Below are 26,690 nucleotides of genomic sequence, written 5' to 3'. Positions count from 1 at the left end.
AATCGTGGAATTAAAAAAAAGTAAATTTTTAAATTTTTTCTCACAAACACCGCTGCACTTAAGCGTTAAAGTCGTTCTCGACTTCCGAGATTGAACTGCGCTCGATCACTCGGATAAATCCCTCGCAACCCTGCTCTGAAATCAGCGGAGCCTGATTTATGCGTCTTCCCACGTGTCTCACAAATTTCCCGGCAACCTTCGAATTTCCTGCTGCGGCCACGTATTCCAACGAAACCGGGTTGGCCTCGTCCACGCCCGAACATACGTCGGCGGGTCGTTTCGGCCAACGTCATCGCGGTTAAAGATCGAATTGGCAGTTTCGGACTCGTCATGCTTTACGGAGGTAGGCGGCCGATTTCGAACGTGCGCTGAAAATTTATGATTTCAACGAAAATACATTCTGCCGACGTTTTCCGAGCCGGGTCAGTTCCGGATTAAAACTTTCCCGTGACCATACGAAGCGCCGAGCGTTAATTCAGATTGAAACTAATTGTTGAATTAAAAGGAAGTTTCTGAAAGTTGATCCCACAGTTATGTAACTAGGGTCGATTATGCAGAATGTTCCAGGTTAGAGAGAATAATCAGTATTCTTTCGCGACGCGAACGAATACCTTAAATCCACAACGTTTCTCATTTTCTGTTTCCAAGTCACAAATATTGGATGTTCTCGTCTTTCAGAATTTTGATATTTTTTAAAAAACTTGTAGTCGATTTTCTTGTTATGACAATTTAACGGAACGTGTTTATTTATGACAAATTCTTAATTTTTAACATTAGATATTTCGATAATTAAATATTGAGTTAAATTTGTATTAAGTGTAAACTTCTTGTTCAAAAAAATACATACAAGTTACTGTATAATTATTTCTCTAAAAAAAGAAGAGCTGAAAATTGAAGGGTGATGGAATAAAATACAGGTATATATATGTATAAAATTACGCATTGGTTTCTGTAGGCGAATCCCCCACAATCAAAAAATATCCTGATATATCCTAATAAATATATCTAACAATAAGTGCCAAATAGCAGCGTAATTACCAAATTATAGTACCTGGCAAACAAAATGTTTGTGGAACGTTCGCGATCGCGCATCCATCAAATCATCGATTCACCGAGATTTTAGCAAGCCGTTGCTGGTAACTGTAGCCGCGATCCTTTCAACCCGCCATATGTCACGTACATCGAACGCCTCGCTTCGGCGCTTTCGAAGCGTAATCCCCGGAGTATATAGCTCGTCCGAACGAGTCAATTTTTGCGACAAAAGTCCGGTCGAACAACACACCGCCTCACCCAGTGGAATGTAACCCTTACAGTGGCCCAAATTACTCTTTTCGGGAACAAAAACTACATATTTTCACTATTCGTAGCACGTTGAATTCAACCCGACCGAAAAAAACCTAGATATTGTTGGCCAAACTCGGTAGGTCTGGTTGTAATTTAGATATTGCAATTTAGATCACGCAATACGAAATATAATAACATCACATAATTAATCCCTCAAATATATTGCAATATATATAGTTTATTACCACAGCCAATATTGGACTCTGCGTCAGTAAAGTGCAACTATAAGCATAAGCTACTTTTCCAATAAATGGTATACCTAAACTAATACACATATAGTGGCTTCGATTAGGCTTTATAAAGTGTCATCTGACTGATTGATATAATTCCATTCGCAATTAATTCTTCAAATAAAACGTGATGATGTTAAAATTACAAGACTACATAAAGGAAGATAAGAGTACACTTGAACGATTTTTAATTATTGTCATGAATCACTTTACATGGATGTGTATCGCAATTTACTGCTCCGATGGCAGCTGCTATACATTGTCACGTCGTAAGCTGCAGAATCGCTATACATGCACCAGCTTCTTCATCTAATCCTCTTTGAACGGCACTATACGAAACGAGACAAAAACCCTCGGTTCTTTGTTCCGGCACGTTGTTCTCGCACAACGAGCGGGAGTTACAACGTTGTAACCGCAGGACACGCCAGGTGCACCTACACGTACGCGGGCAGTACTACCGTGCATCCGCTTCACGGGTCGTAGGTCATAACTTTGCGAGCGAGGCATCGCATCGCGTACTACAACATTCGCATAGTGCCCGGTATCCGTGCGCGACGATTTTTGGTCCCGATGTTTTATCGACAGGCCCGTCCGTTATTTATTATTCCCCCGTTATTGATCAACGCGAATCACCGTGGCACCCTTGTAAAACTCGGTCGCGGAATATGGAAACGCTCGTCGCGACGATGACAAATTATTTCGGTACAAAACGTTGCGCTTTACCGTCAACTGCACCGGCTTAATCAAGATATACAACGAGCGACAGAATCGCAGAATTTGTAAAAATTTCCTGTAATATTAATAAGAGTTATTCTATCGTTGCATTATCACTTACAAGTAATAATGACGGAATCCTCAGAAATTTATTTGTAGTTGAAACGAAATGAACAAAGTTTTATAAAGTTCGTGACATATCGAACATATATATATATGATGCATTTAGCCGATGCAATTGTAAAGATCGATCTCCGATAATGTAATATCGATATTTTGAATATTGTCCATTATCGGAGCGCATTCCGTTATTTGACATCTTGGATAATATCATTGTCTTTCTCAGTAACATGAGCAATATCACTTGGCTTTCAATAATAATCTTTCAGTCTTGCAACGTTTACACAAACGGGAATGGGGAATGAGAATTTTCCCCGTTATGGAAAATTCTCGTTTCCTATCGATCTACTTCCGGAACTGCTTCCTGCTCGTGACCTTTCGCATTCGATTACGACTGAATAGTAACACGCCCGTATCGATGTTTCGTTCGCGAACCGTTCCGATACGTGGGTCTCAAAGTACGATGCTTTTGTTATCGCACTGCGAAAGCGCAAACGACAGTCAATCGGTTTTTGATGAAATACAATTCGTGTTAACTTGATACGAATTACGCTGGCACCACCTAAAGAGAAATCACGCTGACGCTTGCATGCGCATCTTCGCGAGCACTGGACCGTTACTCGTACCTATCGATTGCCTATGCTCTCTCTGTTATTAAATGGATCGGGACGTCGAAGCAAATTGATTCATTTGTCGTTAATAACATAGGAGGAAAGGAAAAAAAATAATAATGTGTCACAACTGATATATCGACGCTTCTGATTTTTTTCCATTATATAAAATATAAATGTATGTATGAGAACATACTATCTAAATTTAAATGGTATCTGTGATTGAATATTAAAAATTGATCAAATCAAAATTTCTTATTATGTCCTGAATAAATGATTTAAAAAATGTACTGTAGATGAAATGCACTATAAATCCTCCGAAAAAATTTACATTTTAAAATTAAGAAAATTTTGAGTACTGATTATAAAAGGTAACAATAAAAAATATTGTGACTTATTGTTTTATCATGAATTCAATAGCAATTATTTACTTGTCTCATTATGTCATTTTCAAATAATGCACTAAATATAATAATTTTAGAAGTATAATTTATATCCTCAAATATTAAAATAAAGGTAATTCCGAATAATTATGACTGTATTACAATTAATCGTCTACGGATACAAAATATAGGTAAATCTGAGTCCTCTTTACATTGTCCTAACTGTTTAACTGAGAAGAAGCTTTTCTCCGCTGCTACATATGAATTCTTGGAATACAAATGTTGCCTGGAACCACTTATGTAAAGAGTACTAATATCCAACGAGGTCAAAAGCCTCAGCATTCATATCCCGGCCTAGACAGTTCTTCATAAATAAACTACAGCTTGCATTATACGAATGTAGCTTGCAAATATACATATAGCGTTTGATGCAATTCTTATTTTTCCTCTTTTACATAAATCCTCGTAATAAGATTAATGTGTTTCCCGTTTGTACGCTTACTAATTCGATATTAACCTTGTTTAAAAGAAAATATCCATATTTTTCAAACTGCATCCTAATATAAAAATGTCCTCTAAATTTTAATATGAGGAATAAAACGTGTAATATAAATAAATTGTTTTCTTACTTAAACGAGAGATTGATTAACATTATGTTCATAAGAAAAAAAATTAGTTTATATGATTTCTCTATTACAATTGTGACTACTTTTCTCTACTACATTGAAGTGCTATAATTTAGAACTTTATTTTAAGCATTATTAAAATTATTCTAAGGAATAATATAAGAATTCAAATCGACAGAAAAATCGACTTGTTTCAACAACTTTACGCACAAAATTCAAATCTTATTCAAATGTTCAGCTAGCATGGGTTAACTGCTGAAGTTCACATAGTCCCGTAAAAAGAAACGAAATATTATGCAATTTCTGAATATATTTTTTGGCTTCTGCATATATACCCATTTATACAGCCAAAAGCACATAAAAAGTATAATATAACTTTTAATATTCCCAGAGATACTTCAAACTTCAGAATCTTCATATTTTCATTATGTTATGTTCGTGTTAACGTAGCGATGCGGTAGCATTGCTGCAGCTTAATTTTTTATTAAATATTTCATCTAAAACAGTTTTTTTAAAGCAAATAAAAGTGGGTTATCAGTTTCAAAAATACATATGTTTGCTGTCATATTCTGTATATACATATATTTGAATTGCAATATAAATTTGAAACTTTATTACGATATAAAAAAAAATCAAAATCAAAGAAAATTTCTCTTTCACAAAATTTATTAAAAAATATTAATATAATATTAAAGCACGTTCTCGCGTGATTATGATGTAACGAGTATTATAAAAGCAACAAAAAGATAATTACTAAACTCTTAAATGCACAATTTTTCGTAACATTTTGAGTATTTGTTAAGTAAATAATGACCTTTTGGGCCTTCCTCATTCAAAAGAGAAAGAAGAGCCAGAGAAGACCCTTCAGATGTGTAAAGTCGCGCGTTTTCAGTTCAAACTTCATAAGGAAGATTACATGAAGTATCGAAAAGTCGCTTTGCATATATGCAAAGCTGCGCACTTAAGGGTTAAATGGATATCTTCGCGGAACTTCCGACATTGCCATTATGGCCACTGTGAATATCGACGGTAATTAGCGAGCAATCTAACGCTAATATCGGCGAAATGACCATCGTCGGTGTGCGCAAACACGACGTAACGTTACGTTCGCAAAACATACTCTGTCTGAACGGATCCATGCGCAAAACAACCTAACGGATAAAGGGCTAGATCATGCAAGCTCGCCCATTCCAGCCCTCCTCTATCCGCATGCTGCAGATTAATCTATGATCTATGTCTTAGCTGCAGATCAAATACAAACTTGCGAGCTTATCTAGTTCAGCCGCTAACAATCGATAACTATAAGTAGACGCTGGCGGCATCCGTCGAAACCTATACCATTTGCCTCGATAACGTCAACACTAACGTTACAATGCATGCGTTACAATGCATGCATATGTTATAATGCATTGTCTGATATGCATCTGCCGCGATTCTGACAATAAGATAAAGTCCTCTTATAAAGTCGTTTCAATAATAACAAAGACAAGTTTCATAGTATGTACCTATGAGAACCGTTACGATTTTGTATGTAAAAAGAATTGGCATTTTTTGAATGTAAAAAGTGGCATTTTGTATGTAAAAAGAATTGGCATGACAAAAGAAGTGACATTTAGAAGTGGTTCCTAAATATATATTAACACTGCTGCAAATACTTAGGAACATTGTTTAACTTATGTTCTGCTCGATACACAATTACACACAAGGTGTACTATGAAAGTACATTATTTCCGCTACATTATACGATATGGCTCGCATATTTAATAATTTCGATGGAGATTTGTATAAGAGTGATATAATTCGCGTTTGATTAAATATACTCTGAATTGTGAAATTTATAAATTTACTTTATATGTCACACAATAACGCAACGTATAAGATAAGTACTACAACATGGTCGTAGTCTGAGAATGCATTTAGCTAAAAACTGTAGCGCTCTAATTAAACTTTAGTGCTTTAATTTACAGAAACAAAATGTTATATATATTCTACGTAAAAGCAAGTTATTGGGTCACCACATTCATAATTAAATTGCGTAGCAAGAATATGTATCTTTAATTTTATAAATTATCGTAACTCACCAAGCTGCATCTCTTTTGTCGCAAATAGCTTCTGATCTGAAAGCAAAAATGATTCTTATTATTTCAGTGTCCAAAACATTAGAAATAAGAATATGAATATACGAGAAGTTGCGCAATTATTTCCCGTTTAATCGCAATTCCTAGCAAAATGTTTAAAGCTTTATTCAGCTTAAAACCGCTTAACGAGTTTCACGATTCAGTTGTGGACATGCTAATTTTTGACGCTGACATTTCTGTGTTATGTGTCACGCAGGTACGTTCACTCGCGATCAGAGAGTTTTGAGCAGTAGTCTTGTTCAGGGGAGTCGCAACGTCAGCGGCGTGCCGGCTTTCGAAACGAATGTCCCACGGAATGTCACTACCGCAGTCGGTCAGACCGCCTTTCTTCACTGCAGAGTTCATCAGCTGGGCGACAAGGAGGTGAGTGACAACATAATTCCAGCATTTTGCGACCCCCTCCCCTTCTTGAGGCAACTCGCTAATTACGCTAACAAATCCGCGTCCGACAGCATTATGACGAAAGCTTTGTTCGCGCATATAATCTTCAACTTATAACTCAAATATAATATAAACCGAAGACCATAAACGTTCACATAAAAAAATATCAGCTCCACTTGCTAGAATTTGCTTACAGATTTTTCAAGTAAATTAATATATATTTAATTTCAAAACGCTCGTATAACTCAACGTGATTTGTGGTGAATGCTACAAATTGCTACAAATTAATTATTGTGACGTGAAAGGAACCAAGCGACATTATTAACTATTCCGTGTCAGAGCAGTAAATGTCAAACCCAGTATTAATCACTTTATTGGATAGATTAAGATTTTTCATTATAATTCTCATGTAAAAAAGATATTTCTCTATTTTGAGAGTTAAATTGCTACGCTTATTGAGTTCACTAGGGGTACAAATATTTATTGAGATGTGGAATATCTGGGATATGTGGAGATGTGCAAAATTAAAAAAACTTATTTGATCTCGAGAGTTTACTTTCTAGATCGCGTTTCTCAAATGGAGCATAGATATTAGGGGAAAAAAGAACTTTGCAATATTCTGGTCGCATCAAAGGTAGAGCGGAGGTTGCTGTTGCGGTTACGGTTGCTTCATCGTTTTTCAAAATCCTCAATCTCGGGCATACCTCCATGTCAAGGCTATATAGATCCGAGTAGAGCTACCTGCTGGGTTAACATTACCGCAAGGCTGGCCTGCGGTTTCTGGTTAGGTCGTTGATAGAATATGCATGACGCCTGTTTGAAGAGTTAAACCGGCTCAAAGGCGGATAAAGGGCGATTATTATCTTTTCGGATTTTTGACTGAGACTGCGGATTTGATTGACACTTAATTAAAATTGAAAAATTTGTCGTGCGCTTTATCGAATATTATCTTTGTGCTTGCGCTCGTGGTCTATTAAGCGAGTCTATTATACCGTTGAATTACTCGCGTGTATACAACAACGGTTGAATTTATAAACTTTTAGTAAAAGAAATACGGTATGTGGTTTATTCTAAAATAGCAAACTAATAGAGTACATTGTGCAGTATATATCGATCGTATGAATTTTAGCATAGGATAAAAGGAGCTATTTAAGTCACTTAAAGAAAAAAATCAAGACATCTAAAAATCTCGGAAGCTAGGAGAGGGCTTTTGGGGGAGGAAAGCGATTAAAACAGGTAGAAACATTGAGAGAGAATCGGCTTTAATAATAAAAATTAATAAATCAATGCAGAATATAATTGGAGACTATAACTCAAAAAAGGCCCCTCCCTACTCTAATTCTCCTATGCACCTTATCAAGATTTAATATTTAATCAAATCGCTCAATCTTCTAGTTACCGAAAGCAGGAGTTGCCGCAACATGCGAAGATTTGATATTTCGTGAAGTTTCAGCCAATGTCTAGTTCGCTGAGCATATATATAGGTATACACGTCTGGGAATATATCGACATTACCTGCATAACAAGACTCGATATTGCATAATTCGATAAATACCAATAATGGCTATGCGCGCAAAGTTTCCTAAAGTTTCGAGGAATATTGCATTTATTGCATTAAATATCACGAGCTTAAAATAAAAAAAACACTAATCAACTGATCATGACTCATCATAACGATCGCAATCATGTAATTATTGTATCTCTCCTAGAACTTCGCTTTGATTCGAGGATACTCTTTCTCTTTTATTGCTGAACTGTTGCAAAATATCTTACTTAATCATGGGAAGGAGCAGCTGGTCTGATTACTCGTTAACGATGCAATTATTTCCCGGTCAATAACGTGAGTTCCAGTTATTTCCGGAAAGAGAGGCGGAGACGAGGGATGTTCGATCACGCATCACCGATAACTTGCAAACGCCATGACCGTATTTTCATTTCGATAATTACTATAGCTAACTGCGATCGAGCAGCGATGAGCTTCGCGCGAGTCACGCACAGAATTGCACCGAGGTTGTTAAAATGTAATACGTACATTTTCCATTTATGTCGCTGTTCAATATAAATCGCTGCGAAAATATATTAATTAAGAATTCTTCTCGATCTAACGATGCTTCAGCCGAAGAGGTACTATTTTTCTAAACAAAAGCACTATATGAACCATTATGAGAGATACGGGAATGGAATTATTACATTTCGCTGCACTGGTGCACCGAGAAGTATTATGCGTCGAAATCACAGCTGCTGCTTTTTCGAGAGAGAGACTGCTACTCTACGAGCGCAAAGCATCAGACAAATAATTTGCTGCTCGCGCGGGCTTTTCGTTTTATTACCAGACACACGGCGTTCCTCTCTTACTAGAGAGAAACAATTGTGTACGGATTACGGATCTAACAGAAATCAACTATGAAAATTCGCGCGGTTCCTCGATGTTGATTCGAACCAATTTGAAAGGAAAGGCAAACAAGGAAGGGTTTTGTCCTCTCCACGCAACGCAAAAAGACATTCAAATGCTCTTCTCGTAATGGCGGTTGGATTATAATAAATTATACGCGAAAATTGCAATTTGCTTTTTGCGACTGGATCTCTTATCATGTCATCTTGGTGCGTACAATTGCGCCAACGGATAATTACTTTAAATGTGAACTATCAGGAAACTTGCAATAATCATTTTTTTTTATGATATAAGAATCAATAATTGAAAATAAAATAAAAAATAAAGATTAAAGTTTTTCGCCATGTAATAAAATATATCAAAAGAAGAAAATTTTTATTATATAGAATAGAGATGTGTTTAATATACAATATCTTCTAAAAATAATGCATAAATGTAAATTCTGTTATCCATTTTCCTACTAGTCCAAAATAGATCTTACGAATGTATAATTTGTACGACGCAAAACTTCTCCGTAAAGGAGGTTGAGGAATAAAATTAAAACAGCGCCACGGTTCGCGCATTGAGCTTGAGAAAGTCAACGGTTTGACTTGCAGAAAGTTGGCAGCGTGTATGGAGTTATCGCGAGGCAAATGTTTAGAGTTGACGAAGCTAACCGAGACATTTGCGTTGGTCTTTTTCCCGACTTAGCAAAACTGTTTACAACATATCCTAGGGCTAGGCTATAAACTCGCATTGCAGTTTTCCTTTTTCAACATTAAAATGTGTTGTTTATATAATACACATTTGACACACATACTTAAAATATTTATTAAACACGCTATCATATCTTACAAAAAGGACACAAAAGAACCGACTGTTTATTAGAAAATCAACACGTTAAAAATGTTTAACGTTATTTAAACAGAAATATCATTACATTAAGGTTAAATGTTTAAGGATTTTTTTTCATTATGATATCAAAATTAAACGCTCAAGGAAAATTTTAAACAGCTAAAGTTGAAGAAGCTACGTTAAAACGCAAAGAAGAAAAAATACTCATTACACGCGCATGATTCTCCTCTACTTTTAATCTTCTGTTTTAATTATTAGCTGATCCGCACAAAGATTATAAAATCTACAGCATATAAAAATTACTTTGAACCTAATTATATCTCGTTTATTATTTTCACTTTTGTAAATGTGATTCACATTTTTTAAACTGTAAACGGATGTGATTGTAATTTAGTTGTATTGATGTATGGCGAGATAATACATGAAGTAAGAGCACCACAATGTCTCCGGTGTTATAATCGAAGTTGTAATCGTTCTCACCCGGCTCTACTGACGTTTCCGGTGCATTTCGAAAGTTTGCGAGTGGTATTTAGGTTGACACATTACGTCTGTGTTTCAATACAACTCGAAATCGAGATATTAACTATGTTTCCACACGCACCAAGAGCAACTTGATACCACTATATACGGTTTATACGAGGTGCCCAACCGTAAAATGGGAACGCAACATTTGCATTGCTAATCCCGTGCGTGGCATTACATAACGTGTCTGTTGACTCGGAACAATGTTCCAAAAGGAAAAGTCAACATGTTCTTCATCGTATATAGCGTTTTTAATCGTATCTGTAGATATATATACTTTTAGTTACAAGAAAGTTAAGCTAAAATAAATATCTATTTTAAAACTGAATTTCGCTAATCTCCAATCAAAACTTATGAAACAAATATTTATTTACCAAGAACTTTTGTTGGCTTGAGCTCAAAACAATCTCCAACAAATTCCTCTCAATCTTGTTCACTTTATAATCTGCTGTAAAAATATTTTCCGATAGTGATATCCTGATGTTCATGTGAATCAAGTATTTACTCGAGAATTGTTTCAGTTGGAGAACTTTCATGTTAATCTCTTTATTTCTTCTCAAGAGAGAGAAAGTCTCTAAAAGTCTTCGGAATTTATATTATATAATCCAATCGTGTAAAAGACCCTTTTACCCGAATCGATTTATTCGAGGGAAGATGAATTCGAATGAATCTGTCGGATTCTGCTTCGGAATTCCGTACGATGAAGTTATTTCGGCAAGACATCACTATATCTGGAACGGCGAAAAAAAGCGCGGCTCGGTAATTCGATCGAAGATAAGTCTGAGGCTCTTCTCCCAGCTTGAATAAGTATCGCGCCAAGGAGCGGAAGTGTCGTTTATCCCTGTTTTCTAGCCCCAATCCTGCCGAAGATTTACGCGCGATCTTGCGAACAAGAAGGGAAGACTGGATTCCGATGTGAGCGATCAGCGCTGTTACGCGGCTTTGTTTGAATAGCAAAGCGACACTGCCGCATCCAATGGATCTCTGTCGAAATCAGGAAATTTCTGAAAGCGAACACGATACCGATAGCCTTATCTCCTCTTACGTTCTTGCAAACGAGGATCTAATACGTTTTTGATAGTCCATTAAGGGCGCTAAATTTTCCCCGCTCGGAAATTTCGTTACTTTGGATCACACGATGATCCTGGTCATTTCGCGGCTTCGTTAGTAAGCTCGATACGTGGAGTATCGAAAGTGTCCCAAACTATTTTTGTCGGTAATGAAATGATAACGCTAGTCTTCTAAAATGTATCAAAACTGTATCGAGGATCACTAACTAATAAGTAGTACAGTGCATAAACGATTGAACTATATGCAATGAAATATATGAACACTAATCAATCTTTTGTATTCTTCATCGTTAGGCAATTTCACCAAAATATTCACAATTATACATTTTTTAAATAGATAATAGATTAAAAATATTTGTATCCTAGTTGTTTCAAAAAACAAATAAGTTTGGAATAGTGAAATTGAAGAAAAGAGATATTGTTAAAATACGTTAAAAAATACGTTAAAAAATACGTTAAAAAATACGTTAGAAAAATAAAGTAGTACAGTGCATAAATGATTGAACTATTATGCAATGAAATATGAACACTAATCAATCTTTTGTATTTTTCATCGTTAGGCAATTTCCCAAAATATTCACATTTTTACATTTTTTAAATAGATAATAGATTAAAAATATTTGTATCCTAGTTGTTTCAAAAAACAAATAAGTTTAAAATAGTGAAATCAAAGAAAAGAGATATTGTTAAAAAAATACGTTAAAAAATACGTTAGAAAAATAAAGAAAATTTTTAAACAGAAATATGTTCAACACTGTTGCTTCTAAAATCCATGTTGCCTCAAAATAAAATATTTGCTCTGCTAAAAGGCAAAAGATCCGATTTATAAAAGCTATCGCATCAATTTAAATATAAAAGATTACAATATTAACGACACGCGAGTATCGATCAGTTTTATTTCGAATTCTGTCACGTTACGTTTAAGCACATTAAAATCGCAATAATCTTATTGTGTTTCTATTTAATAGCGTTGGTATACTCGGCGGATCCATTTAAACCTCCCTGCTGGGCTGTTACTGAACAAACTAATTTTGTAGAGTATAACGAGCGCAATGCGATTGTTACATGTATCGTCGCGCAAACATGCAAGAAGCAAATGTGCATTGTCATACGCATTGCGATGGGAGAAAGTGCGCAATGAAATTAATGATATCACCATGATTATTTTCATTATTTTGATCTATCGATATTTCATTCTTTATCTTTTATCGAGCAAATAAACTGAAACGATGAGAAAACAGTTAACAAAATAACATATAGATAATATTTTAAATTACAAAAGTTGTTTAAATATTTTAATAAATTAAATCTGTAAAAAATTAATAATCTCTATAATAAATCTAAAATTTATCAGTGCGTATAAGAGCATTCTAAAGATTAAAAAACACGATATATTAAACAGTGCATTCCTGCCAATTATAAGAGCTTCTTGCGGCTATATTTATTATTTACGTCGATGAATTGATAGTTAACAGAAAAATTTATATAGAATTATATAGAATAAAAGCTATACCCGCGTCCTTTGATTTAGTTATCTAATAATAATTGCACGCGAAACTTCCCCTGTCTAGCCAATACAGCTATGACATGCCCTCCTTAAAGCATTGACGGTACTAATAGCATGCAATTTGAAATTGATCCCTTAGGGGTGGATCGATGAAATTAATTCGAAATTCCCGATCAGACGGCGATAATCGCGATTCGATCACGTGCGGGTTATGGTTAGAGAATAAATTAAATCTCGATATGAAAAAGGGACCACGCGAAAACTGCTGCGTTTAATCCGAACAATTGCTTTTCCGATATCAAACATTTCGCATACTGCCGTTCGTATCCCGACTACGTACCCTTTTCGCGTTGCCGATGCGGTAACGCCTCTCCTATCATTTCTCTCTCTTTCTCTCTCTCTCTCTCTCTCTCTCTCTCCCTCTCTCTTTTATTTATTTATTTCCATCCCTTTTATGGCATAACGATTGGTGGAACACGGCAATCCGATAAAATTGCAAAACAACTTTGGGCGATTACGCAGATTTCATGCACGTTCCGCAGCAAAGCTATATGCGTAAAAAGATTGCACCAAACCCCAGCAGTACTTTAATTGCCTATATAGTTTGACTGTGATTTAAGGATTCTTATTTTACGTTTTCAGGTGTTTTGCCGTATTACTGTTTCTGCTATAACAATAATTATAACATAACAATAATAATATTATATCATCAATTATTCAAATAATAATGGCATGCTATGTGTCCGAATTATTAAATGATAAATTGCGCTGAAAAACAGAATATTATTGTAAATATGAGTATTAAAAATGATATAAATGGATAGCTGCGATCATTCAAAGAAGAAATAATTCTGATATCCAGATTTATTTTATCAATTATATACATATGTATGCATAATAAGGCACGTTCCAGAAAAAGCGATCAATATCAAGGATGAAATCGGAATCATATTTATCTGTTTCGTTCTGACATCCTCCGTCATGATTCTTTATTTCTGCAAGATGTCTTCGGAAACCTCTTCTCTAGTAGTACATATAAATCTTGTTACTTGAAGGGAATTGGACGTTACAAATCGCTTCGTTTTTCAACTACAATAAGCATTGCGAAGGTGCATGCACTCGTCCAAACATAAGGAGCATTGGGTGGAACGAGATAACGGCGAATTATATTTAAATATGACAGACAGAGAGATATATATATTGTACATATATATATTATATTATATTATATTTATATATAAATCGCGGAAATTTGTCATCGTATCGCTTTTGTCGATCGTGCGATATTTTACACGCTTGCTTGATTTAAGAAATTGCATAAATACAGAGCATTCTTTTCGTAAAGCTTACATAAAACTTGAGTGAAAAATTATAATATAAATATAAAGAAATTATAATTTTATACAGAATTTTATATGGAAAATTTTATATTGTAACATGTTAATATTAAACTTTAAATAAAAATAGCAAGTTATTGGATTTTTAAGCTATTAATATATTTATACAGAAATATTTTATTAGACTATAGATTATTCAATAAATACGTCATATTTATTTGTAAAAATTTAGTGTTATTACGGAGTTATTTAACATCAAAATTCATATTACTTCCAAAATTTAAACTTTAAATAGATGAATAACGAAGTAGATTATTTCTTATTATTTCTTATTTCTTATTTTTTAATTTATTCTAACGAAAGCTTTACTTCTAAATTTCAATTCAAATTATGTTTTTATATACAAAATTCATGATGCAAACTTATAAATAGCGAGAGAAGGTGAATAGTAACATATATTATGTATTTATTAGAGAGTATCTTGCTAAAGTTTGATGCGTAAACCTTATGCAGTCTGTATAAGGGCACCCGCCCGCGGCGAAAATGTTCGTTGCAAGCCATACGATTCTGTCGCCTTGTGCAGGAATAATTCATCTTGAGGTAACATGGCGCACGCGGGTTCGCACCACTGATACACGTCTCTCTATACCGCTACTTTCTGTATGCGCATCCGGGTGCAGGTAATATGTGGGTCAAATTAACAATATGCATAGTGCGCACATGAAGAACCAAGGGGAAGAAAGAGAAAGAGAAAGAAAGGAAGGCAGAGAGAGGCAGAGAGAAAGAGAGAGTGAGAGAGAGGAAGGTAGGGAGAGGAAGAGATTATTAACGTTACACGATGAAAATAAGAGATGTCTTTTAAATCTTACTTCGCGCAAGTGCTAATTACGTCGTCGTGCAGAAAGCCCTTTGTAAATTACGCTTTGAATAATCTCTCAAATGGAAACCATCACTATTATAAAGACCGTATAACTAAAAAGTAAAGTTGTATTTTAATTTTGCATTCTAAAAGTGCCTTTGAACATGTAACTAACTCTTAAAAAATCCAAGCATGAAAACGAAGTAATTTCACTTGTGATTTCATAACTGAAATATATATTTATTGATTAGCGAAAGAATGGATGAGAAAGGAGCTATATTTATTTATTTAAATGTTGTGTCATATTAGTTAAGATAGAAGTAAATAACGTAATTAAAGTTAATTATATCACGGAAAAAAAGGATTAGCTATTGTAGCAAATTTAGTCGTAAAATACCTATGGGTAACTAACATTTTTTTGCAATGAGAGTTATAATTTAGCAATAGTAGCAAAATCTTTTTTGCAATTATTACTAACAATAAGTAAAAGGTTCAGCAAAACTTTAACAAAAGGTTTTGCTATTATTGCAAAATTACAGCTCTTGCTGCAAAAAATTTTAATTATTCATTTTACGACTAGATTTGCTGTAATAGCTAATCTTTTTTTTCTGTGATAGAAAATATGATAATAATTAATAATAAATTTAAATAATACTTATTTAAGTATTATCAATACTTTCTTGAATATATGAATCAGATTACTTTGATGTATTTGAGAGAATTTTATGATACCTTATTATGTTTTAATTTTTAATATTTTGCTCTATTGCATAAGACATAGTTTCCAAGTGCTAGTTATATAATTTTAAATTTAATTGTTGTGAAGTACTTGACATTTTCACATAAAAGTGATGAATGACCGAGAAGAAAATTACTGACATTTACCGCAAGAAAAAGTATGTTGCGAATAGCACGACGAGCTATTCACTCACCGAATTAGATTTCAAAATTAATCAACCGCATGTATTATCTGCCCGAGATAGAGACACAGGGATAGATGAGGCGCGAGAGTACCGAGATGACGTCGAGAGTTACGACGAACCGAGGGACTGTTTGCCGAATTTATCTGACGTTGCCCCGACCTTCTACCTTCCTGAAGCTGGTAAACCTCGGTTCCGCCTCGACGAATTTACGAGATATGGAACAACGCGGATTTGTTTATCGCATCATGGATTCCTGTCGGTATAGGGCAATCCGTAGAGCGTCTCTCAACTAACACGCCAATCTTTCCACTTGCCTCGGGCGTACATATACCGCAATTTGTATATATATCATATGGAACAAACAAGAGATCAATTCACCACTGAATGGGCTATCGAGAGACACGTGCTCGTCAGTCAGCCACGTCGATGGCGATTCTTGGAAAAAGGATATGCCGTTTTTTTTTCCCCGCAGGACATCGGAGATGTCTATACTGACTAAAGTACGGCTTACGAGTCGCTCAACCAACAAAGCAACTTATCAACCTCTCTGTCCAATCGATATAAAATGTTTTACCAGAATTTCGCGAAGTTTAATCCTTTTCGTTCTCACATTGGAAGATATAAGCAGTTAAGGTTGTGCGACGTAGAGCATGACAACAAATATTTCATTCGTGCAGCTATTTGCAGTAAATAAAAAACGTAATTTCTGGTATTATGATTGGCAGAATAAATAGATATATTTGTGGAAATTGTATGTAGAGAAAGTAAGACATCTCATGTGGCATACAATGAAATCGAAACATGACTTTGTTATCCATTTAAATCTTTACTCAGAAACTCAATTCAGCTATAAATAATTCATTTTGTGTATTAAATAACTTCGTAATATTCATTCTTTTATTAAACTTATTGTTAAACGGAAAAAATAAATGTTTCTTGTCATAAAAAAAACTTTTTTAATGATGTTAAAATCTGCACATTCGTCTCTCTTTTACTAGAAAAAGAAGTACTGTCATTATACAGAAAGCACGATCGTGCAAGAGCACGAGAGTCCGAAGAGATCACGCATACTCGTGGCCTTCTTTACATACATGTACATATACATATACATAAAAAAATAGAACAAATATTTTGCTGCAAAGCATTTCGCTCTTATCGTTTCCAGCACGAGGCTCTTTTTGCTCCCTAATGAAAAGAGCAAGTGGTAATCGAAGCCGTCGTCGCGACCGATATCGTGCATAACATTACACGCGACAATTTCGCGGAAATCTTTAGAAATTTCTAGATACACGAGATGAAATTACATGCTCGAGCAAGAAGAAAATTATATGTTTCCCAATCATATATATATATGCAAATTGCGAGAAAAAGGAACTTTCAATATAATCACGATCGCATTGATGTTAACGAATCTCTCTATATCTAATAAAGTGAATAAAATTTGATTATCTTAAGTGATATTCTGCTAATAGGTACAATACGTTCTGATATATCCCTTTAAATAAATTGAATATATATCGAGAAATCATCATAAATATTGATTGTTATTCTATCGTTCATCTCTTTTGCAATTGTTGATTTCTTTCTCTATTTTAATTTTTGCAAGGTAATTTAAAATTAATACAGAGTAAAATTAGTGGAAGAAAATGAGAGAGAGAGAGAGAGAAACAATAATATCTCCAATAATCACAGGTAATCCGCAAAACAGATACCGTGGGGCAATGCGTTTTTATGTACGGCAGAAACTAATAAAATTGTCGCCCTCGGAGTAACTCCAGCTGACGTATGTTTACAGACCGGACTTCTTGTAGAGACCATTAGTCCATGGCAAGAGGTGGTCCCTTGTTATCGGCAGCGCACATTTTATATAGACTATAGTACGGTGCAGATTGCGGCCGCGGTTTAACCGACGATAATGCTCCGCTTGGTCCGATACGTAATGTCGGCGATATTTTGTGCCACTCGATCGCGGGGCACTTGTACCATTCTCTTCGCCGTAAGGCGAGTATTAACGCTTTCGCGAAGTGATCTTTCCCTTCGATCGGATTATGTCGATTGTTCCGATGAAATGTGAACGTGTTAAATACCATTATCTACGTGTTATTTACGTTAATAATTAATTCTTAACGGAGCAGTGAAACTTCTCCCTATTCTCTTTACTTCTCAGACAACATTCTATAATATGCTTATATACAATTTTAACAAAGTTTAATATATGCAGAATACACAATATATATTTAATAAAAAATAATTCTGTTATATATGTATGTAAGGAATATTATTATACATAAGTCTTTTGATTTAGACATATAAAAAAGATGACTAAACGATTACAAAAAAGCTAATACTTTTCTCTTTATTTGAAATGTTGAGAATTGGGTCTGACCAGATATCGGTTACTACTACTGCGAAGAGGGATGCTGCCAGGTCGATCGAACTAGCAATTCAGCTCTGACATAAATTCGCACACGTCGCTCAAAGCGACAAACGTATGTCTTGATTTAGTGTGCGTGCTGAAAGAGCAACATTAACTCGCACTCTCGATGATCAAAGATGGTGATGGTGATTGGATGTGATTCTCTGTTATATTAATCGAAAGATTACATCTACAAGTGCAAGACTATAAGTTTTGCGATGGGAATACTTATGAACTTATAATGTTATTGCATAGTAATTAAAATTAACCCTCTTTGATCTTTACTTTTTCAGTATGCATACTAAAGTAGGACACTTGTCGCTTCGAGCGACGTACGCGAATCTATGTTAAAGTGGAATTGCCAGTTCAATTGATCCAGCGGAATCCCTCTTTACAGGAGTAATAGTCGTTATCTGGTCAGACCTATCCCGCTCTTTTAAATAAAGAAAGGAATATTGACTTCGTCTTTTAATTATCCATCATTATTTTCTATATATGTTCAAATAAGAAAACTTACTTCATACATATATAATAACCTTATTCTTAATATCCTAATGCGCAGACATGTATTCTGCATATGTAATTTTGATTTCTTAAAATAAAAAATGTCAATGCACCAAATTCTTCAGTATTATCAAACACGAAAGTGAGAACCAGACATGAAATATATTACGTTTGACCTACTTTATGTGTAACTCACTAGGCACGAAAGGGTTAAATCAGCGCGCTTGGTACTTGCCCTTACTTTCGGATCTTCGGGATGTCATTGACGAATACGTTGGACGTGTAGACGACGTGCGCGCATTTGAAGGACGACCGTCGACGAGAAAGGTGACTCTGGCAAGCGGGATAAAGAGGAAATGTCTGAATAGCGGTGCCAATGAAAGGCTCCGTGAAATTGATAGAGGGAATCGGAGGCGAAGCGTGACTGAACAAAGCGTGGGATAAAGGCCGCGCCAGAAATGCCATCGTACATTGCGAAAGGTTAAGGTGAATTTACACGATTCGCACTTTATTACAATCCAAAATGATTACGTCGGGTAAACGAATTTTTGTTCGAATGTATTCGTCGAAATTCAGCCAGGACCAAACTACCTAATATATCTTACACGTTCAGATCGAATTCCACCTGGATGGATTCCTTTATTTGTTTAACGTTACTTTTTTTATTTTTACCAAAAAATCGGTAAATAAAGAATAACAGATGGATAACAATTTAACGATAACGATCCAAAACGATTCTCTTGGAGTACGTCACAATTTCTTTTTTCACGTGAACAGGCAATTTTGTGAGAACGCTGTTTACAAGGCTTACTTCTTTCTCACGCTGGGTAATTTATTCGAAGTAATTGTCGAAAGCATTGTATAAATTTGTCCTTAAAAGGCGTGTTGCACGTTCTCTAACTTGTCAGTGTGGGATAAAAGTCGACACTCGGCATCGTTTAGGACGATAAATAAAGTGTCGCAATGCCGAGGAAGAAATTGAATGAATTACGATGCGTCTCCATCCGCCTCTTACCTTTCGTAACATGACTTTAATTTACGATTTGTGAAGATTCGCGTCGTGTTCTCAGTTTTCTTCTACTTCTATTTTGCACCGCGCCGTCGGCAATGCAATGCACTCTTCGTAATTCTTCGTTCTCAAAAATATGTGGATTTTTCTATTCAACATTCATGTAACATGTTACATTACGCTAATTAATGAATTTTTGTTACCTCATAAAATGAGAATTATGCTCGAAATGTAGAATGAACAAAAAAATGTTAGATAATGAATTTCTCTATGCATATAAAAGTATTATAACATACTTTCCAAATTTATGAAATACTCAACTAATTGTGAAACTAATTATGAAAGTCATATCGAATCTGTGAGAGTATTATATTAAAATTAATGCCTAAAACCCCTCATATATATAATTCTGGATAGATATATAAATTATAACAATTCACAAATCGTTAATTGATTGTTATATCAGCCATAATCTGGCGTAATCGTTCTAAACAATCCGCGGTTTCGATGTGATCCATTCGACAATCGCACGTAAATGGACGGTTACGCGCGTCACACAGCCTGTCGATGATTTATCTGAGAACTGCCGATAACCAAACGGTGGTCTTCGCAGTGATTAAATCGTCATGCGGCCGCTGGCGTGACGTTATCGGGGTCGCGTGCAAATCACAGCGGAGAAAGGCAAAGGCGAAATTTGAACGACGTAACAATGGTGGCAGTTACAGAGGACGCGATACAATTGGCAGGCCTCACGTCGGTATATGCGGTTTCGACGGGATGATCCAAGGATGAGCGGATAGAGGTCAACATTGTAACCAGGCTTTGATGCCGCGCGTGCCACGCAAACACGCTAAATCCGCTCGTCCAATCGCCCGTTCCGGACTGGCTCGACCATGCCAAAAGCTACCACCTGATCTACCGATGTGCTCCTCGATGTCGGAAGTCGATGCAGTCCGACGTCCGATTGTTCGTCGATAATCACTGATTTATCGATGAGCAAATCACGTACGAAACCGATAAAAGAGAATTTTTATATATCGTCACACGGGAAGGACGAGAAAGACTGACAACGCGTATAATGTATCACGGAAACTGTCTTTGACGAAGAGATAATGGATTCGTCGCGAAAAACACAGGACGTTAGCTATCGCATGAAAGTTATTTATGATCAAACAGATATAGGTTTCCTTTTAAATTTGTACTATTTTCCCCGCGCACGCAAAAAGTATCATTCTTTCATAGCGACCGTACACCGCGAAATAAATCGACAAAATGCGCCATAAATTCGGTTCTTGACAGTGTATTCTTAGTAGAGCCGCATGCAAAATATTTTCCAGCGTTCCATGAGCTGCGTTTATTTTGCTCGCTCGCAACGACCAGATTAATAGTCGATCTGCCACCATTAATCCGCAAGTTTGTCCGGGCTTTAATTTAATCGCCGCAGCGAAGGATAATATTTTGTTGTAGCAGCCGAACGCATCCGGACAGATCCCGCCCGCGTGATCGATAAATTCATCTGACGTATATTATATTTTGGAAGAGTTCCCGAGAGAATATTTTCAAGTTTCACATACTCGCTGTTCGCCTGTCGCATGCATGACAACCGGATTATTTGTCGCCGAGCCAGCTATTAATCCCCGGTTTGTCCTAGCCAAAGATTAAATCTCCCTAGTACATTTTTTTACTCTCGCGAAACGAATAGAGCTAATAATAGCGAAGAAATATTTTACATCTAGAAATTCTCAGTTTACTGTCCCCTTTAAAAGATAGCTCCCCATTTCCCGGTTATTCAATTTTTGAAGCCTTTCTTTAATTAAAAAGAACAATCTTTTTTGCAATGCAGCAATTATAAAAGGAGATGAAATATCTGTATCTTAAATCTTTTTAGTTTCATATAAAAGGTTTGTAAGTAGACTTATCACGTACTTACAAAAATATACTACGTGGTAAGTTCCATAACAAGCTGTTATGAAGCTATATAAAAAAAGAAAAGAAAGATGAGTATCACAGCGTGCAAGCCCCCGGGTAAGTTACTTCGAAACCGCAGCGAAATATGGAGAGTTAACGCCAGCTTGGACCACGGCGATATTTTATACGCGTACAAAACGGCTCGGGAAACAATAAGTACGAGCTATTTATCCAGCGGTGCAATATCCATTCGTTCGCGACACATAGCATTATCGATGGATGCTTGTAAATTGCATTCGAATTCGTTGACCGCGGGCACACGCTGGCTGGCTGGACGCATTGTACATTCTGCGAGAGTGTAACGGGGGGTGGTCAAGTGCCACGGACAAGAATGTGCGGGGGAGGGGGGAGGGGGGCGATCATTTGTTCTCCTTCTTTTTTATCTTTATTCCATCGGAGCGCCTTGGTACACGATACACCACGGTTGAGAGGCACTATGATACGTGACCGACATGAATATAATCCCTCCTCTCTTTCCCTCTCCCGTTCTCGTCGTCGTCACTTTGCGGCTGCTACACGAAACGCTATCCGCATTCCGCTGTCCTGCGAGCTGTGCGAGCTACAATGTGATCGTGGCAGATACCATGATGGTCGTTAATACTTTTCAAACCAGTATGGCCTCTGACACGTTACATGACAACCATTCCATCTTACGGCCTTCGCGCGGATGTATGTGTGTAGTGGGTGAGGACAGATCATTATTCTTTTATGTGTAGAGTATGACGTACTTAATAGTTAACTTTCTTCATTGTCGCGTATAAAATATATCCAAAATATGTAGCTATATTGCAGAGCATTTTTTTAGAAGAATAAATTTGGTTATAGACATTACGTCATTATTTAAATTAGCGAATGCTTAAGTGAATTTAAATTACTCTCTAAATCTGAATCAGTGAATAGTACTGCTGAATCAATGAATATAGCCACTGATTCAGATTTAGAGAGTAAGATATCTATATGAGTAGAAAAGATATTATGTTCTTTCTATGTAGACATATCCTAATGTAATTTTAGTATTTGTCTCTATACTAATATCTTGTTAGTATAATTTATAATATTATGTTATAATTTATATATTTATTTAAAATCATTAATGAGATGTTACGTTACAGGTGTTAATTTGAAAAGCGCATTTACAAAATGTTATTAAAGAGAATCTCATTCGCATGCTCATACATGCACGAATCCCGTGAACATTTGTCGCAGACGTAACGCCATGAAGATTAATATCAAAGGTCGCGGGAAAATATCGAACCCTGAGAGATATCGATTTGATCCCATTTTTCAACAACAGAAGAAAATTCTCCGAGACGACAGGGAAGAAAAAAGATGCGAGACGTGAGAGAGATTGAAAGAGAAAGAAAGAGCTCGATCAATGCTCGAAAAACATATAATTTATGACACGATACACTCACGCAAGTCATTAATCTTTGTAAACCGCCGGCGAGCACGTTTCCACGTGACTGCCGGAAATCTCGATAGGAAAACTCATTGCTAACAGATTCGATGCCCGAGGCATGAAGCATGAGCTCCGACCGAGATTTCATCCTGATTATCATCTTATTCCTGCGACAATAATGATATCTGTACGCGTGACTACTAGTTCTTCACTGTTTATCTACTTACTTTTACTAAAGCACATAGATCAATAAAAAATTAGAATCGCATGACAGACAGCAGATATTAATTAAGGATAAATTGGCAAGTTACATTTAATAATATATTATTAGTGTTAATATAGCAGAAACTGTTATTAATTAAGACAACATCGTAAGACAGAAAAATCAGAAAAGAGAGGACGTAATTGTATCAGTTTAGATACAATTATAAAGCTTTTACTTTATATCACGACGGATTTTACTTCGAGCTGTACCATTTGCACGCACCAGTGACACGCAATTCATACAGCGACGGACTTTTCAACGCAATTTTCAAAATAGCACTTTTAAAGCGAAAGTGCGCGAACCATCGACACGTCGTCGATTCCCACTCTCGCTCGAAAAGGCGAAGAAATTTGTGTCAAGTAATTTCCAACACGTGATAGCCCGTTGGTGTTTCGGCACGGATTAATTCAAAGCTGTAATTAACCGTAATTCCATTGCGTTCGTAAATAACTTATCGCGGCACAGTTTCGTCCGTGCCTAATAATAATTAATCCCGAAGCGAGCGCGCGGCGATGACGGCCGCACTCGCATGAATGTAAATGGATCTTCAACGTGAAATTTCGATGTGACAGACGGAAATTTTATTCCAGCTATTTATGTAGCAACGATAAATCCTCGACTTAACGAGGATACTTCGTAATTGCATTTTTACAAATTTAAAAAAAACATCTAAAATAATTAAAAGAAATACATATTATATAGTATAATAATACATGCAGATGTATGTTAATGTATACGTAATACACGTAATACGTAGATTCTCTGGAAAGTAGTTTGTTATGTTTAAGTAAGTTGTGTGATGGAGAGATATGTTTCAGCTGTTGGAATTATATTGCAACTCAGAAGAGTTATATTTTGCAAAATAAATGTTTTTGAACAGCGCTGTTATCAAAATTTACAAAAAAAAAACAGTAAGTAAGTAGTAGCGTAGTAATGTAGAATATTTTTTTAAATAAATTGAAAATAATTTATCAAAGTTATAATAAATGTGAATAAATAATGAAATAAAAAAAGAAAAAACTCAAATTACAAATTAAATTGTGATCGTGTAAAATTATTTATAATTACAAGATGTCGCAGAATCGTCATTTTTCTATTTACCCATAAATTCTTCGATATTTTTAAAGTCCATATTAAAAAACGAGAGAGCTAATTACGGAATTATGACACATTAAATATTAAATATATTTAACAAATTGATATATAAAATTGATATATTAAACTGAATTTATCTTAACCCAAATTAAAATTAATATTTTGTATTAAAAAAATCGTTATTAAAGTCTTAACTGATTTGTACGTGCATAACTAAAACAGCTTTTAAAAAAAAAGCTTAAATACATTATAATGCTATATAATATAGCTACATTACATAGATATATATTATAACATTGCGCTTTATTCTGCCACTTTCCTTTAAATATAATGTATAGGAAACGTATATAGCTGCCCTATCATTCTGCTACTGCTGAAGGATCCTTTCGAAGCGGTCCAAGTTTCCTATTTTGGATTCGAAACATCTCGAGTGCGCTTGTCTCACAGCTGCGAGGTGTATCTTATACAGACCGTATTTCCACTATAAGTGAAGGCAAGTTGGACAGTCGAGATGGCCAGTGGATCCGAATGGTACACTCTGCAAGTATAGTTACGATCCATCCGAATGCGAGGTACAAAGCCTTCCATACGCTTCGTTGCTCGTCCCTAGGTACATATATGCGCACACCGAACGAGTGAACTAGATTATAGGCTTAATATAAGTTTGCATATATTCCGAGCAATCCTTCTTCAATATAAAATAAAGAGGCGAAGTTATAGGTGGCAACATTGTGTCATTTATTTTATCAACGAGCGTGATGAATTGAATTTGAACCGGCTAATTACCAATGAGAATCAATAGTAGAAATACCTCCTCTATTATAATTAAAATTATTCTGTCAAAATTAAATATTATATTAAAATCAATATTTTAAAATTTTCCAATTATTCTTGATGATATCGAGTATCGAAGTTTCAATGCGATTCTTAATTCCTGAGAGATTTCATGATCCTCCGATCCTTGAATTTCCGCATCTTACATTTATGTAGATTCCAACACGTAGATTATGTAACAGCGAATTTACACCTTATCGTTACTGGCTCGTGTATTTTGCATGACGCCGATACGGTCACTCGTAGGGTAACTTGTCTTCGTTAGACAAGCAGTTATCTCAAACTTGTTCGTCTCTCATAATTCTTATCAGCCCCGCAACTCTCGATGTGGATCACGGAAACGGGGAGTTTATTTCACAAAGTGGCCATGCGAATAGAGGTCACACGGAGAGAATTCAAAGAAAGTTCATCGTTGGAAATCGAGAACAAATGATGTCTCCACGACTTGTGCATTAAACTCATTACGGTAGCGAAGCTAGATATCGCGCCGCGCGCCGCTTCCACGCTGTCGGCGTTGTTAAAACTTGCAGCAATCACAATAAGGTATTCCGGCGCCGATGACTAACTTCTATCGCGAGTACGATATTACCTTCAAAGTCCTCTCATTACTGGCAAGCGATAATCCTCCTGAATTTGTACATACGTCGACAACTTTCGACGTTCGACGGACGCCAACGACTCCGAGGCGTACGCGCGTGAAAGTAATAATTATAACTTCGTCTCACGTATGAACGTTCCTCGTTAGATGCTCGTTAATTACAGAGAGGCAGGTTCGCAACTTCGCGCTTGGCATGATGTTTTTAGTCATAATCACCAGATATCCTCTCATCTTTGTCGAGAAACTTCATGACGTTTTCCTTGCGAATATTGCTGATCGATTAGACGCATTTCTGGGTCAAACTTGTGTAACTTCTTGAGATAAATCTAGGAAGGTGGAAAGGTCTTGAGCTTCTGACAGCACATTCGTATCCCTAAATAACGTCTCGTTTTAATAAATAGTATGACGTTCATAAATGTGATATTTTGGAGTGTGAATTTGCAACTTAGTTTCTTGATAATCTCCGCCAGGCATTTTCTTCTTCGGAAAACAGATTGTTCCACAGTTACAAAAAAATAACCATTTTTATCAATCTCATGCGAATATTATTATTATTTTTTTTTTAAAGATTCTTCCGGCAGCGCAATCAAGCAAAACTATCAGTCAGTTAA

The 26,690-nt window shown here is 35.7% G+C and overlaps 1 protein-coding gene across 3 annotated transcripts in view; it reads left to right on the top strand.

The window, feature by feature from the left end:
* Dpr1 (defective proboscis extension response 1) overlaps positions 1-26,690 on the top strand; it is a 337,775-nt gene that overhangs the window by 58,297 nt on the left and 252,788 nt on the right. For 2 of the 3 annotated variants that reach the window (XM_071780146.1, XM_071780140.1), the window contains exon 2: positions 6,363-6,529. The exons of the other annotated variant lie outside the window; for it this stretch is intronic. In XM_071780146.1, coding sequence (XP_071636247.1) covers positions 6,363-6,529 — 167 coding nt within the window. The remainder of the gene's footprint in view (positions 1-6,362; positions 6,530-26,690) is intronic. 3 annotated transcript variants of the gene reach the window in all.

Source organism: Temnothorax longispinosus, chromosome 6 (genome assembly GCF_030848805.1).
Source record: "Temnothorax longispinosus isolate EJ_2023e chromosome 6, Tlon_JGU_v1, whole genome shotgun sequence".
NCBI classification, from domain to species: domain Eukaryota; kingdom Metazoa; phylum Arthropoda; class Insecta; order Hymenoptera; family Formicidae; genus Temnothorax; species Temnothorax longispinosus.
Note: the sequence above shows the minus strand (reverse complement) of the source record. Positions and strands in the feature narration are given on the sequence as shown.